The following is a 17,178-nucleotide window of genomic DNA, read 5'->3' on the forward strand; positions in this document are numbered from 1 at the left end:
ACCTGAGCCAAAGTCGGACGCCCAACCGACTGAGCCACCCAGGTGCCCCGCAATTTAATTTTTCTAATAAAAGAACAATTGAGGGGTGCCTGGGTGGCTCAGTTGGTTATCCGACTCTTTTTTTTAAGCTTCCAACTCTTGATTTCAGCTCAGGTCATGATCTTGCAGTTTGTGAGTTTGAGACCCGAGCTGGGCTCTGTGCCGACAGTACGGAGCCTGCTTGGGATTCTCTGTCTCTCCCTCTCTCTCTGCACCTCCCCCACTCATGTTCTCTCTCTCTCTCTCTCTCTCTCAAAACAAATAAACTTAAAAAAAAAAGAACAATTGAATTATACTGCACTTAAAAAGAGATGAATCTCACAAATCTTCTTAAAACTAAAAAGACGTAAAATAAGTATTTACTCTGTGATTCCATTTTTACGAAGTTAAATACACGCAAAAATTTTTTTTTTTTATAACATTTATTTATTTTTGAGACAGAGAGAGACAGAGCATGAATGGGGGAGGGGCAGAGAGAGAGGGAGACACAGAATCGGAAACAGGCTCCAGGCTCCGAGCCATCAGCCCAGAGCCCGACGCGGGGCTCGAACTCACGGACCGTGAGATGGTGACCTGAGCTGAAGTCGGACGCTCGACCGACTGAGCCACCCAGGCGCCCCGATACAGGCAAAATTTATCTATGAGTCAAGACAGTGGATGTGGATAATACCCTTGGAGAGGTTCATGAACAGGGAGTTGGCATGAAGCTGCTAGGAATGTTCTATCTTTTGATGGAAATCCTTAAAACTACGTATTTAAGATTTTGTACTTTGTCACTGCTAGCAATTTATCCAAGGGACACAGGAGTACTGATGCATAGGGACACTTGTACCCCAATGTTTATAGCAGCACTCTCAACAATAGCCAAATGATGGAAAGAGCCTAAATGTCCATCAACTGATGAATGGATAAAGAAATTGTGGTTTAATACACAATGGGATACTACATGGCAATGAGAAAGAATGAAATATGGCCTTTTGTAGCAACGTGGATGGAACTGGAGAGTGTTATGCTAAGTGAAATAAGTCATATAGAGAAAGACAGATACCATGTTTTCACTCTTCTGTGGGTCCTGAGAAACTTAACAGAAGACCATGGGGGAGGGGAAGGGGGAAAAAATTACAGAGTGAAGGAGGCAAACCATAAGAGACTCTTAAAAACTGAGAATGAACTGAGGGTTGATGGGGAGTGGGAGGGAGGGGAGGGTGGGTGATGGGCATCGAGGAGGGCACCTGCTGGGAGGAGCACTGGCTGTTGTATGGAAACCAATTTGACAATAAATTTCATATTAAAAAAAATAAATTAAAAAAATAAAATTAAGAAAATGCTAAAAAAAAAAAAAAAAGGGTATGCACTTTGTTGTATGTAAGTTATATCTCAATAAATAAAAAGCCAAAAAGAAGAATGGAAGGTAGGCGTTTCTAATTGTCCCATAGCATGACGCTAATTCCGAAATATATGTAGGTGCACACAAAAAAGCCAGAAGGAAACATGAAAACAAGTAATAGTGATTATCTAGATGGTAGGATAATGACAGATGGGCGTACCTTTCCGTATTTTCCTTTTTTCTTTTTTTTTTTAAGCTTATTTACTATTTACTTTGAGAGAGAGAGCAAGAATGCGGGACGGGAAGGGGGAGAGAGAGAGGGAGAGAGAATTCCAAGCAGGCTCCTCACTGTGAGCATGGAGCCCGATGCAGGGCCAAAATCCATGAACCGTGAGACCATGACCTGAGCCAAAAGCAAGAGTCAGGTGCTTAACTGACTGAGCCACCCAGACGCCACACCTTCCTGTATTTTCTAACTTCTCTGCAATCAGCGTTCCTTAGTTCTGGAATCAGACAGAGATGAAGAACATCTAATGCAGGCCCTACCAAGGGGGTAGGACCACACGGGCCCCGCCTCCCTCACTTCCCTTGCTGACGGCACAGGAGGACAGGACCTCCCCCACCCCCAGCCGGACCCCCACACCTAAATGTGCTGCTATGGTTCCAAGGATGCCCTACTCCCTAATTCTCTTTTAACAACCCCACGAGGTGGTAGCCCAACTTTCAGTTCCATTCTGCAGGTGAGAAAACTGAGGCACGGAAAAACATAACGGAAGCATATAATTGCCAAAGGCCACACAGCTAGAACCGGGAGGCAAGCCCTAGCAGTCTGAGCTGGACCTCTGCCCCCTGAGGGGTCCCCGACCACCCCCTCTGCCATTCATGAGCCAAGCACCGTCCAGGGGGTCAACAAAGCACGAGCAGCCCTGAGAATATTTTTTGAAAGAGTGTAGGTTTCTGTGTCAAAAAAAAGAAAAAGGAAAGAAATGGAGAACTTCAATGAACTTCCTTATATTTATTTCAGTTTTGTTTTGAATCATCCAGTGGGGGCAGGGAGGGGCACACACTCCCTTCACTGGCCTCTGATTGGAAGCCAGCTGTCGTTAACTGCACTTGGGGGCACAGGGAGACAGTATCAATGTCAGCTTGGTCGGCGAGGAAACTGAGGTTTTCATGACCTGGCAGTTACCGCCCCTGCTTTCCCGTTCACCTGCCCAGTCCCGTGGTCCCAGGAGGACGGACAGGGGTCCTCGAGGGTCACTCTGAACCGGCAGTAGGGGCCGTGGGGAGAAGCGGGAAAGCAGCCTGTATGAGAGCCACTTGGTGACCCAAGTGGGGCTGGGCTTCGTGCGTTCATCTCTCTCAACCTCACTGGGTCCCCAGATGAGGGAGGAGGGAGTGAAGACGACCATTTTACAGGTAAAGAAACCGACCCTTGCTCGCGGGTCCTCACTTCCAAGATGACCAAGAAAAGAAAGAACAATGGCCATGCCCAAAAGGGCCACAGCCACGTGCAGCCTATTTGCTGTGCCAAATGTGCCCCATCGGTGTCCTAGCACAAGGCCACCAAGAAGCCCGGGGGGCTCTGTCCGTTAAGGGTCCAACTCTTGATTTCAGCTCAGGTCACGATCTCACAGTTTGTGAGTTCAAGCCCCGCGTTGGGCTCTGCGCTGACAGAGTGGAGCCTGCTTGGGGTTGTCTCTTTCCCTCTCTCCCTGCTCATGCACGTGCTCTCTCACTCTCTCTCAAAATAAATAAACTTCAAAAAAATAAAAAAGAAGAAGAAGTCTGGGATTTGAAACATGGCAGAGGCCACACTTGTCAGGGACGTTTCCAAAGTGAGTGTCTTGGGTGCCTGTGTGCTTCCCAGGCTGCACGTGAAACCCCATTCATGCCTGAGCTGCGCCGTTTCTGGCAAGGCGGTCCGGAACCGCTCTGGCACGGCCCAGGAGGACCGAACACCCCCACCCCAACTTAGACCTGCGGGTGCTGCCCCATGACCTTCACCAAAGCCCAGCTAAGGAGCTAGGTCCTAGAGGACTAAAGAAAAACTGCCCTAGGGGCGCCTGGGTGGCGCAGTCGGTTAAGCGTCCGACTTCAGCCAGGTCACGATCTCGCGGTCCGTGAGTTCGAGCCCCGCGTCAGGCTCTGGGCTGACGGCTCAGAGCCTGGAGCCTGTTTCCGATTCTGTGTCTCCCTCTCTCTCTGCCCCTCCCCCGTTCATGCTCTGTCTCTCTCTGTCCCAAAAATAAATAAACGTTGAAAAAAAAAATTAAAAAAAAAAAAAAGAAAGAAAAACTGCCCTCTAGGAAAAAATAAAGTGGACTCAATGCCTTTCAAAAAAAAAGAAAGAAAAGAAAAGAAAGGAAAATTGAGCCTTGGAACGGTCGCAGGATGCCTGAGGTCCCCCAGGGTGACACACATACTCTCCGCTTTCCACGGTGCACAGGACGTGGAGTGTCCGTTCAGCCCTGGACTCGCGGCGTTAACCGGGGCGGGTTTGCCTGGGAACCCAGGTGCCCTCGCTTGCAAGATGAGGATCACGTTGCATTCCTCACAGGGTATCCTGAGGGTTTAACAACTGCAGTATTTCGTCAGCCTCACCGCCTACACGACAAGGTGGCCGTGCGCTGGACAGCTATTGTCTTGTGCCTGCTCGCTATCTACCCTTCCCCCCCTTCTGGTCACGGGATCCCGGGGTTCCTTTGGGAAACACCCCTTCCCTACCACGTGCCTAACATGGGGTCAACTCCCACCCCGGCCCCGTCACCAGGGTGACGCAAAACCCTGGGCTGGCTATGGGTCTCAGTCCGCTCTCCTTTGCCGTAGCGGCTGAGAGAATTGTAATAATGACAGGAAGGGAAGGAGAGGACGAGGCACCTGTCACTTATTCAGGGCTTCCTACATGCCAGGCGCTGCTCAGAACACCCCTCATGACCTGATGATGTAGGTGCCACTATTATCTCCATTCTTTTTTTTTTTTTTTAAGTTTATTTTTTGAGAGAGTGTGTGTGTGTGTGTGCATGCACGCATGAGTGGGGGACGGACAGAGAGAGAGGGAGACAGAGAATCCCAGGCAGGCTCCACACTGTCACAGCCCGATGCGGGGCTCGAACTCACGAACCACAAGATCGTGACCTGAGGCAAAGTCAAGAGCCGGACGCTTAACCAACTGAGCCCCCCAGGCGCCCTTATTATCCCCATTCTACACAAGAAGAAACTGAGGCCCTCGGTCCACGGACTGAGGGATAATTCTCACAGGCCCGGTTCCCCCAGGAGACAAACCTTTCAAGAGGAGTTTGCGGGAAGCTCCTTCTCTTAGACAGTAGCATTCTCTTTTCTAACCATATTCGGTATTCTACAAAGTGAACTTGGGGGTGGGGAGGTAAAGGGAGATAGTTTCAAGGCAATTTCATGCCTAAGATCTGGAAATATAGAGAACTTTGATGATGCTCTGTTCAAGGGCACACTGTTTATCCAAAACAGGCTCAGGAAGGGGAAGCTGTCAACATTATCTCTCTCTGGTCACAAATTGCAGCCCTCTGACGGGTTTTTCCGAGAGTTTAATCTTGTGCTGGAAGGTAAGCTGATACCAGGAAGGTTTCTGACACGCCAATCTCCTTCCTGGCATTTTATCAGAAATTGATTCTCTTTGCTTTCCGAGGCTCGTGTCTTGGCCTTGCCATTAAACTTGGGTTACGGGCACTGTGTCTGCAGCCACGTTTCCCGCAGCTCCCAGCCTGACTGTGGGGGTCTCAGAGTAGGCTGGCGATTCGGGTGCGAGGGATTACGTGAGGTTCCAACGCACCGAAGGGATGAGGAGCGCTGGTCCAATCGGGGCCTGCTTGATTGTGACAAGACCTCTCATCCATCTGTGACTCTGATGGGATGAGCTTTCTACACGGGCTACCTTGCCCCTGCCAGTCCTAAATTATAGCCCACAAGGTTTATTGAGCTCCTAGTGTGTGCCAGGCACCACGCTAAGCACTTTACAGGTATTAAATCACTGAATTCTTACCACAACCCTCTGATGGCGGGCTCTATACTATCCCTACTCTTTAGAAGAGGAAGTCAAGTCACAGGCAGGATGGGCAACTTGCCTGAATGAAGGGGCTTGCCTAGGAATCCAGGCAATTTGTTTCCAGGGTTCCCAGGCTCCACTACTTTGCTAAGTGGCTTCTAACCCTGCCATGTGACTTATTTGCCCTGGAGAAATCAGTTGTCAGTGTCTTGAGGGACCCCCACCCTCCAAGCTCTCAGAGCTGCAGAGGCCAAGACCTCAAGAAGCAGAAAGGCTGATAATGGTAGCCTCACAACTGGGAATGTACTTGGCAGTTGAATGGAAAACGGATTGGGTCCTGCTCTGCCTAGAAATGTGAACTAAAGGGTTTCGTTCCGGGAGAAGTGTGGATTTGGAATGTCAGCTGTCATATCAGACAGGCTCTTGTAATCAAGTGCTATTAGCTTTCATTGTCTTTTTTTTTTTTTCCTTCTCTCTCTCTCTTCTTTTTTCTTCTTCTTTTTTTTTTTTTTTTTTTTTTTGGTTATTTAACAATTTTTTTAATATTTATTTATTGTGAGAGAGATAGTGTGCACGCACACAGCCATGCATGAGCAGGGGAGGAACAGAGAGAGAAGGAGAGAGAAAGAATCCCACACTCTTAGTACAGAGCCTGACACAGGGCTCGATCTCTGTGACCGTGAGATCATGAGCTGAGCCAAGATCAAGAGTGGGACGCTCAACCGACTGAGCCACCCAGGCGCCCCTATTTTTTTAATTTTTAAACAAAGGGGTTGAGATCTGTACAGATGGAAGGGCCAGCTCCCCATTCTCCAGAAGACTGAAGTGGCAAGAGTGCTGAGCTCTGAAACGAGGGAGGGGAAGGGTGTGTTGACTGCCTGCTAGCGGGGGGCCTGAAACTTACAGTACAAGTTACCAGCCCCACTGGCCTCCTGCAATCAGCCAAGCGAGGTGCTCAGAGCCAAGGGCCCGGGAGAGATGGCTTTTAAAAACTGAGGTGCTAGACGTGCCTCCAAATCCTTCTTAGGACAGCTGCCCTGCTCCTACCCCCCCCCCAAGCATGGCCTGGAGAACATACCGGGGCAGCCACTGAACGGCCCCCGGTGTGCCTACCTCAGCCAAGGGCAGTCACACTTAAACCTGGCCAGCATTCTACAAGGTGGCCTAGAAGAAAAGCTCTGTTTCTCTTCTGTTGTTGGGAGACAAATTGGGAATGTCAGTTTTTAAAAAGCACATACCCTTTGAGCCATTAATTCCACTTTTGAGAATTTAAACTTTGGCTATTCCTACATGCATGCACAAAGATGTCTGCTCTAGAGTATTCTTTTTTTTTAAGTTTATTTATTTATTTTGAGAGAGAGAGAAAGAGACAGAGTGAGTTGGAGAGGGGCAGAGAGAGAGAGACAGAGAGAATCCCAAGCATGCTCTGCACTGTCAGCACAGAGCCCAACTCAGGACTCGAACCCACAAACTGTGAGACTATGACCTGAGCCGAAATCGAGAGCCGGACACCCAACTGACTGAGCCACCCAGGCGCCCCTAGGATATTCTTTAAAGTACTCTCACGATAGGGGCGCCTGGGTGGCTCAGTCGGTTGAGCGACCGACTTCGGCTCAGGTCATGATCTTGCCGTCCTCGAGTTCATGCCCCACGTCGGGTTCTGTGCTGACGGCTCAGAAGTTGGAGCCTGCTTCTGATTCTGTGTCTCCATCTCTCTCTGCCCCTCCCACACTCCTGCTCTCTCTATCAAAAATAAATAAACATTAAAAAAAAACAGTACTCTCGCAGTAGCAAAAGGCTCCTAATAGCCTAGAGAGTCGTCAACCAGGATCTAGTGATATATTTACAGACAAGTCCACAATTCTTTACATGTATTTATTTATATTATTTATTTATAGGGTTTTTTTAATGTTTTATTTATTTTTGAGTCCATGTGAGAAGGGGAAGGGCAGAGAGGGAGGGGGACAGAGGATCCGAAGCAGGCTTTGTGCGGACAACAGTGAGCATGATGTGGGGCTCAAACTCACAAACCGTGAGATCATGTCCTGAGCCAAAGTTGGACACACAACCGACTGAGCCACCCAGGCGCCCCTATATGCATTGGTTTAGTATCAAAACCTGATCTGAACTGATATGAAACTCAATGTTTATCCCACCTAGGATGAATATTCATATTTCCCTGCAGATATATTCATGTGTTTGATTACAGGGTGTTGTCCCAGACCATACTGGGATGGTATTACTTTCTAAATTCTAAAACGATGAAACATATTTGGCCCCAAAGGTGTCAAATGAAGAACTGCGTTTCTGAGCATTCATGATGGAGCACTGTACAGCCATTAAAAAAGAAGGAATGAGGTCTGTGCACACGGCCTGCTATGGAACGCTCTCTAAGACATGTCATTAAGTGAAAAAAATAATGCCAGGAAAAAAAAAAAAAAGCAGCACGTGTCGCTGTGCTATCAGGAGGACAGAGGACAGATACGCTCTGCATCGTTGTATAGCTACAGAATACTTCTGGAAGGACACGGAAGACATTTCTTACTGCGGTTGCCTCTTGAGAGGGCATCTGGGGGACTGATAGCAGGAGCACTTCTCCCTTAAACAGCCTTTGGTATTGACCATCAGGTCAGTCAGTCTCTCTTTCTGCCTCTGAACTGGGAGAAGGAACAGCTGGTAGGGAAGAGAATCAGGACAATGACAGGTGCGCAGACAAGAGGGAGCAGCGGCACGTCCCTGGTGGTACACAGAGAGGCCTGTCCAGCTTTCCCCATCCCTGGAGGCAGCCTGAATCCTGGACTCCCTCCTGCCCTGTGTTCCCTTGAGATCCGGTTCCTCCTCTGCTTGGCAAAGATGGAAGGAGTCTCTAGTCCTTGCACCGAAGGGCTCTGCTCAGCAGCAGGAAGGGCCGTGTGTGCGTGCGCGTGCACTTGTACGTGCATACAAAGGGGAAGCTTAACGTTTTCTAGGTGGTTGAGTTAAATGACTTTTGCAGTCCTTCACAAAGTGAGCTTAGCAGACGGGTGTGCTGGGAAGAGCATTTTTCAGAATCTCCAGTCGGCTGCAAAAGAAGGCAGTCCGTCGTCACGGGAGCCTCTCAGACTGGCTCAGGGCGGGGGGCGCATGAGCTAGCCTGCCTGGGGCCCACCCGCCTGGGGGCACACAGCCAGGAGACTGGAAGGCTGGAATCAGTCCAAAGTCCAGCTGGAGCAAGGGAGACCCCTTCAGCAAGAAGCACAATCGTGCACTCTGTCCAAGGGCATGGATACCTCTCCATTAACTGCCAGACATGCTAAGAAATGGTTAAAATAATGTAACGCCTAACGTTTATGGAACGCTTAGGATGGGTCCTGGCACCGCGCGAGGTACTTTAACACGTTACTGCCTAGTAGACACAATCTCGGGAGGACAGGGGTCAAGAGACTCGTCCAAGGTCCTATGGCTGGGATTTGAGGCAGAAGCACATGTGGCTACTAATTCGGTCTCCGGGAGTCCCTGTGTCTCTGTGCAGCAGGACAAGTCTCCAGTGCCACGTCGGTGAGCCCCACGGTGCCGTGGCCACCAGTATGGACGCTGGAGGGGCGACGAATCAAGATCTGTTCCCTCCTCGGTGGTTTTCTTTTTTACTTTTTTAAACACTGTGTGATAAATCTACTTCCTAATGATTTTTGAGTAAACTACAATGACCACAATTTCAAAGTCATTAATAATTCATGACCGAGGGCCATAAACACTGTATAATCTCCACAGGCAAGAAACCACGAATACTTGTGAGCGACAAGGCTGAGAATATCTTTGCCAGCTAAACGGAAGTACGTACCCGCTTCGAGCTACGCCTCCCATACGCGTTTCAGAAATGACCGCAGCCCTTCCAAAGCCTGGGTTCCAGCCTTCTTTCCCTCCTCCAGCACCCCACCCCCTGGGGTTTTATCTGTGCCTGTGGCACAGCTCGAGGACTGAGGTGTCCTGGGGCCAGGCAGCCAAGCAGAGCTCAGGGAAGGATCTGAGCTGACAGCCAGGGGTTACTTTCACCTGTGGCTGCACACCTGTGGCTGCACACCGGAACCCCTTGGGGGGTGGTCACAAAATTCCGAAGCCTGGGTCCCACCCCTGGAGATTCCGATTTAACTGGTTTGAAAAGAGGCCTGAACTTCGGGGTATTTAAAAAGCTCCTGGGGATTCTAATGTGCAGCAATGTTGGTGACCACTGCCACGGTGTGGTTGCTGCTCTCTCTTGGCCACCGAGCAGGTGTGTGTGGAGGCAGGCATGGCAGAATGGAGCGCCCCACCGAAAGGAGCTCTCCTCAACACCAGCCATTGCCCGGTGTTGCCTTAAGGGAATAAGGCCTGTGTGGTCGTTCTCCATTTTAGCAAAGAAGCCAGAAGTGCGCATTGTTCTGTGAAAATTGTAAATGCGGATGCCTAATTTTTAAAAAAGGTGTAATGGGGGAAGGTGTCTGGGTGGTTCAGTCAGTTAAGCACCCGACTTCGGCTCAGGTCAAGATCTCACAGTCTGTGAGTTCAAGCCCCGCGTCGGGCTCTGTGCTGACAGCTTGGAGCCTGGAGCCTGCTTCGGATTCTGTGTCTCCCTCTGTCTCTGCCCCTCCCCCACTCATTTTCTCTCTCTCTCTCTCTCTCTCTCAAAATAATAAACATTAAAGATTTTTAAAAAAATAAATAAAAAATTGTAATGGAGTCCGGGCCAAATAAAACACATCTTTGGGCTGAATTTGGCTGTCAAGTTCATTGCAAACAGCCTCCCCTCCTCCCCTCACCATGCTGGCCCATGACGGCGGCGCGGAGAAGTTCCCAATCCCAACCCGGGGAGGAAACAGCATGTTCACCTGCCACGGTGTGAGCCGGCCCGTGTCACCTGACCACCGGAGGAACACAAAGAACCTCCCTGTCTGCTTGTTCCCACGAGCTTGTCTTTTCCTCGCCGTTCATGGTGACAGAGTCTGATCTATACCCGGCATCCTGTGTAAGGCACAGAGTGTCAGGAAGAGCAGATTTCACAGGTGGCGTGGGAGGGATGCGGAAAGGGGAGGAAGGTGGAAAAAAGCACGTTATATCAAGATGAGCATCTGCCGGCTTTTGCCATTAGTTTCCTTCTCCTATTTTTCTAACCAAACAAAAGCCCTCTGAGGAGAACCGGCACCCTCTTTTTCAGAAAGGCCTGAAGCCATTTTAAATCTCTCAGATATTGTGATAAATATCCCCACTCTCTTGGTTTGTCTGGTTTTGTTTTGTTTGTTTGTTTGTTTCTCGTTCCAAGCTCTTCGCCAGGCGGAGTGATCTGAAATGCTCTGGGGCAACTGGCAGGATGGGAGTAGGCAAGAAAGCGGCAATTAGGAAGCCCTGTTGCCAAGGAGAAGGACCGAGGAGGAAAGGAGTATCTCCACTAGTCACCCGCTGCCCTGCTTTGTTGATTCCCAGCAAATTTCTTAACGCAGATAAACGGGATGCTGTTACTCTGTGATCAAAAGCCTCGGTTAGGTCGAAACAATTCATGCCTGGCTTGGGAGCGGGGGGCGGGGGGGGGGGGGTGCTGGTCCCCCCCACCCCCAGGTCACGTCACCAAGGGGGGGGGACCAGGAGCCTGCGGGCCTGTGCTCACGCCTGTTCCGGGCTCCTCTGCACCCCCTAGTCTCTGGAAAGACTTTGCGGGAGACGTGCACACCTGTTCCTGCTTCCAGAAAAATGTTCTTACCAGAAAGGAGTGATGGAATCCACCCCGGCTCAGTTTCTAGAACGTCCACTGGGGCTGACACTTAAATCTTTTTAGTAGCACCAAAGTCCCTAAGTTATCTCTCAGCCCTCGTCCCAGGTAGGCTGCTTGAATGAGAAGAAAACCCACGGTGGCTGTTCTGGCTACAGTTGAGAAAGGAGACAAGAGGGGATGGGATGACAGCCATCGCAAAGGCCCTTTGCAGTCCAACCCCAACCTGCCTCCTCAGAGCTGGTTTGGGAGGCCAACACAGAGGACACAGACATGGAAAGAGAAAGACCAAGTGTTGTGGCCATTTCTGAGCCCCTGGACCCAGTTTAGCCTGGGAAATTCCCTTTCATTGTTGGAATTATGTCACTTTACAAGCAAGAGTGTTAACACGTAAGTGTTGATGAATTTCAGGATTGGTCGATACTTATGACGAGCCACACGCCTGCATACCCATGTACCCCTACACTCGTCTGTGGCTAAAGACTCCAATTCAAACTCCCATGAGCTTGAAGATGTCATCAAAGGGCCCTGCAGTGACCTATGGGTCCTTGCTATCACTGTGTACTCCCAGGCTCAGCTAGTCTTGCAACTTTCCCTATTCATGTCTCTCTGACTTTGACTTTGACCATGCTGCACACCCCGAGACCAGGGCTGTGTCTCTCTCATCCCTGGTGCCGGGCACAGAGCAAGTGGGCTCGGTGTGGCAGGTTTCAAGAAGGGCCACAGTATCTGTAGATTTCTCACCCAGAGGTGAGACCTATTTCCCCACCCCGCGAATCTGGGCTGGCCTTGTGACCTGTTTTAAGGAAACAAAGTAGCAGTAGTGACACCAGCTCAGGGGGTCCAGCAGCTTCCACTCTTCATGTGCGTGGCCCTGTGAACCTCCACTCGAATAAAGCTGGCTGCCTTGCTGGCGGACGAGAAAGCATTCAAAGAGAGCTGAAGCACACTACTGATGTTCAGCCATCCCCAAGGCGACACGGCGGCTCACTGCAAAAGCCTGAGTGAGTCCAGCGGAAATCAGCAGACCTGCCCAGCTCCAATGGCCGACCCACAGAATCACCAACTGAATGCACAGTTCTTGTTCCACATCCCTGAAACGTGGGTTTGGGATTGCTCAGTTACACAGACAAAGCTAACTGACACACTTCCTAAGAAATTGTCACTACAATGTAGCGACACTTTGGTTGAGAGCTCTAATTGCCAGCTAGCATTTGGTCCCGGATTCAAGCTGGAGACTCAGAGGGAAACAAGAAGGAAATCCAGGAAAACTTATTCACCAGCATGCTCCCTCAGGTGCCTTCAAACAGAGTCGCCTCCCACCCACCCTCACCAGTGACACATTTACCTCTTTTTTCTCCCGCGAGCAGGACCGGCTTCTGTCAGCCTTCCGCGGAATCTGACCTGTGGCAGTTCAAAAGCAGAACCAGAGATTAAGGCTCTTTTAAAACAGCTAGTTTATCACCGTGAAAGCTTTTTATTTGCAAACTGAATAGACGGGACCAATCATAATCAAATGATTTTAAGAAAATGTAGCCTATTATTATAGTGGGAAAATGGCATGCTCTTGAAATAGACCAACGGCAAGGAAATGGTAATTCACACGCTCACGTTATTTGACTGTAATGAACAAAGCCTCAGCTCTTTAATCTGGAACATTATCTGCACTCTGCAAGGGCCGACTGTAGATTTCCCAGTCGAATTACATTTTTATTAAATTGTTTGGAATTATATAAAATGCCTTCCACAAAAATGCCTTCCACTGTGCGCATACACATAACCTTTGATGAGTGCACACCAATGTGCTTCACCAAACCCCCAAACTCAACACCTAGGTGATGGTGCAGATGTGAATTAGCAGTAATCACCCGCATCTCCCATATAACAGGTAATTTCAGAGAGAATGTTGCTTTTCTTAGAAAATCGGAAGACTAACATTTGAGAGTGCGCATAAATTCAACAGCTCAACATCATTATGTTTAAATATGCTGTTCCAAATGCAGTTTTCACAACTTTTATGGAAGTGTCCATTGTAAAAGGATTCCTTGATGGAAAATTAATGGATGGCCTTGGTTTTAAAACACAAAGTGGGAACCTCTGTGCTTTGGCAACGTGTCTTCCAAACTATCCGGCCTCACTCTTGGGTGGCGATTTATGAGGAAATCACAACCACGTGTCCCGTGAGCCAAGAGCACGCCAAAGCAGGAGGAAGAAAGCTTAGTGATGACTCATCAAGAGGCAAGAAGTGGGGACCGAGTCTCAGAGGAAAGATGTTTGTCTCTGGTTGTGGTCGCTTCTGGTAGGTCTACACAGGTGTGGGGGACCCCATAGCTGGTGATAAAGCACAAGTCAAGGGATGATGCTCTTTCCAAGAAAGTGAAAATAAGGGGAAAAGCAAAGGTCCACAGATGACCCTCTGACCATGGCCAAATTTTTGCACCAATGTTATAAAAGGATCTAGAAAAGAGGCTGCTGGAGAGTGCACAGACACTCTGGATTACACAGCATCGTGGTATGATAGACGTCTTCTGGGTTGTCTGCTCAGCTCACAGGGACACCCTAAACTACTTCCTTCTCTCTCACTCTCCTCCCTGTCCTCAGCGGGGAGCTCCCTGGCAGCCATGACGTGGTACAGGACCCCAACCCCAGTATGGGGCACTGGGGATGGGCCCCTGACCCAACCACAGTCGATCAGAATGCCAGCCCCAGGAATTTGACATTGGTTTGGAAAGACAGAGAAGACAGAGGGCCAGAGCAGGGCTATTTCCACCTGTAAACTTTGATGCGGTCGGCACCCTCCTGCCCTGGGGGACAGACTGACACAGAATGCCAAGGCAGAAAGAACAGATCTGAAATTGACTGCATACCTGTCTTTGCGTTCCACAGACACCCACTTAATGTACCACTGACATGCTGGATGCCAACAGCGGGGGAAGGCCGTATGTGTGTGCGGACAGCGGGTATGTGACACCTCTCTGTACTTTCTACTCAGTTTTGCTATCCATCTAAAATTGCTCTAAAAAAGCTTATTAATCAAAAAAAGAAAAAAAGACCCAGAATCAGGGATCAGGTGATCTGGGTCGTTGGGCCAATTTTATCCCAACCTCCTGCCCCCTGATGCTCTGGAGCAGGAACTAGGGTGGACAGCACCCAGAAACCCTTGTCCACACCTGCCCTAGCTGTCAGTCAAGGGACTCATCGTAGGCCTGAAGGCCAACGAGAGAGGATGGCATGTCGGGTGGTAGGGCACGCGGGGCAGCACCAGGAGCCCGAAGATTGGCCTGGAGCTCGAAGGGGACAGAGAGGGTTGGAGACCAGGGTGTTCTACAGAAGCAGTCCCGAGGCGAGTAGGATCCCAGTAGGAGCAAAAAGGGCCCAGAGTGAAGCTGGGGAGAAGGAGAGCAGAGCTAGCCCAGGGGCAAACAAGGCAGTCCCCAGAGCCTGGCTACAGCTCCTCCAATGCTAGTGCAACACATGCCAAGGGACCTGGTCCAGTGGACAGCTGACCAGTTTACGGGAGCTTGGACAAGTCGCAGGATCCCACAGGATCTCTCTGGGCCATATTTTCTTCCTATTTTTTTTTTTTAATTAAAAAAATTTTTTTTAATGTTTATTTTTGAGAGAGACGGGGCATGAGTGGGGGAGGGGCAGAGAGACAGGGCGACACAGAATCCGACGCAGGTTCCTCCGGGCTCTGAGCTGTCAGCACAGAGCCCGACGCAGGGCTCAAACCGAGAACCATGAGATCATGACCTGAGCTGAAGTCAGATGCTGAACCGACTGAGTCACCCAGGTGCCCCATTTTATTTTTAAATTTTAAATGAGAGTTAGGCTAAATCACCTCTGGGGTTGCTTTTCATCTCTAAAATTCGGTTACGCCAACAGAGAACAGTAAGAAAAGTCTTAAGGTGGGCCATAAAAACAAAACATTAATACAAAGAACACAGAGCTTGCCTACTGAATTTTGAAAGCAAATCTCTCTCCTGGAGTTCGTTAGAAGCTTCTTACTCATGGGGCGCCTGGGTGGCTCAGTTGCTTAAGCAACCAACTCTTGATTTCGGCTCAGGTCAAGATCTCGCGGTTGTGGGATCGAGCTGCGCGTTGGGATCCGCCGTGAGCGTGGAGCCTGCTTGGGATCCTCTCTCTCCTTGTCTCTCTGCCTCTTCCCCGCTCACGCCAATGCACTCTCTTTCTCTCAAAATAAATCCGTAAACTTCAAAAGGAGCTTCTTGTTCATTAAATTGGGAAACAATTTGCTTACTTTCCAGTGAAGAAAATTCACTCTCATTATACACGCTTGTTCCCTAACGCCTGTGTCCTCAGGCCACTGAGCCCCTCTCTCTCTGTTCCAGGAAGCTCAATGTGGAGACTGCTCCTTCTCACCAAGGACGGAAGAAATGAGATTACATTGCCCCTGTCTACTGCACTTAGCTTCTCGGAGTATCTTCCTACTTAGATCTCGTTTTATTCTCATGACAGTCAGGGAGGGAGGTGGAAGAAGGTGACATTAACATCAATAAATGCTGCTTGCAAAATTAAGGGGGCGTTCCCCTGCATTTTGCAAGGTGACCTGTCAGCTTCAGCCATGAGACGATAAATAAGGCCAAATGTAAATGACACACGTGTACGTCGCGTTACAAAACCGATGTGTGCCTGGGGAAAAGGAAAAAAAAAAAAAAAAGGGTGTGAATGCATATAATACTACGCTCCCACTTATGACTTCAGAGAGATTTTATCCGCACTTTGGATTTATTTTCAATGGTTCGAGGATTCTGACACTTTGGTTTTACTTTGCTCTGGAGGCAGATAATAACATTCATCGCTGCCATTTAGAAGGGAGGTGCATCTTGCTTGGATGCCAGCTTCTGAAGCCAGCAGGCGAGGGAAAACCAGCGTCAAAATTACCCTCAAAAAAGCCTTAAGCCTCCTGTGAAGTGCAGTCCACAGGACACAGCCTTTTACATCCACTGCTGTGGACTACTTAGGATGTGAAATGTACGGTGCATGATAAAAATACATATGCCTGATATCATTTGATGGTATTTCTAATTAAATTATTCATATTGTAATTACTCCCTCTATTTTTCCTTTAGGGTAGAAGAAGAGTGGCAGCGGGGGAGGCTGAGGACCAGGCACCAAGTTCAAGAATGTGAGTGCTCCACTGAACCGGACACCTACTACGTGCCAGGTTCAACACACAGCCTTCATCCCCTGCATCCTCAGAACCACTCCTGGAGGTCAGGGGTCAGCGAACTTGTCTTGTAAAAGGCCAGACGGTAAAGATTTTGGCGAGAGAACAGCTACAGACGATATGTAAACAAATGGGTGCAACTGTGTTCCAATAAAACTTTATTCACAAATGCAGGCTGCAGGCCAGTTGTCAGCCCGGTTGGTCACAGCTTGCTGACTCTTGCTTTAGATGCACAGCACCATGGGGCGCTTGGGTGGCTCAGTCAGTAAAGCATCCAACTTCAGCTCAGGTCATGATCTCACAGTTTGTGGGTTCGAGCCCTGCATCGGGCTCTGTGCTGACAGCTCAGTGCCTGGAGCCTGCTTGCAGTGTCTCTCTCTCTCTCTCTATCTCTCTCTCTCTCTCTCTGCCCCTCCCCCACTCATGCTCTCTCACTCTCTCTAAAACAATAAATAAACATTAAAAAAAACAGGTGGACAGTACTATGCCCTTGGCACAAACCAAGGAAGAAATGAGACACAAACTTTGAGTGAGTGATTGAGCTGCTTTTTCAAGGCCACACAAATGTATCTGGTAAGTGACAGGGCTCAGTGTGCTCCTAATCATGAGCGTCACTAACATCATCACAATCACAAGCATGTTAATCACTGCCATTACCATGTGAGCTCACCTTAGTCAGGTTTACTATGTGCCCGGCACTGAGCTCAAGGCTAAGTACGTGAACCAACTCATGTGCTCCTCTCAGCTACCCAAGAAATAGGCACTATTATCATCCCGCTTGTCAGATGCGGTCACTGAGATCCAAAGAGGTTAGGAAGCTTGCCCAGTATCACGCAGCTAGTGACTAGAGAAGCCTCAACCTGGATCTGAGCAGTCTGGCT

At 49.2% G+C, this 17,178-nt stretch overlaps 1 protein-coding gene across 1 annotated transcript in view; it reads right to left on the reverse strand.

Moving 5' to 3' along the window:
* Positions 1-17,178, reverse strand: part of KATNIP (katanin interacting protein) — a 195,188-nt gene that overhangs the window by 163,971 nt on the left and 14,039 nt on the right. Inside the window, exon 3 of the mRNA XM_086692622.1 lies at positions 12,455-12,510. Coding sequence (XP_086548748.1) covers positions 12,455-12,510 — 56 coding nt within the window. The remainder of the gene's footprint in view (positions 1-12,454; positions 12,511-17,178) is intronic.

The sequence above is a fragment of the Puma concolor genome, chromosome E3, assembly GCF_028749965.1.
Source record: "Puma concolor isolate L17-30 chromosome E3, mPumCon1.1.hap2, whole genome shotgun sequence".
NCBI classification, from domain to species: Eukaryota; Metazoa; Chordata; class Mammalia; order Carnivora; family Felidae; genus Puma; species Puma concolor.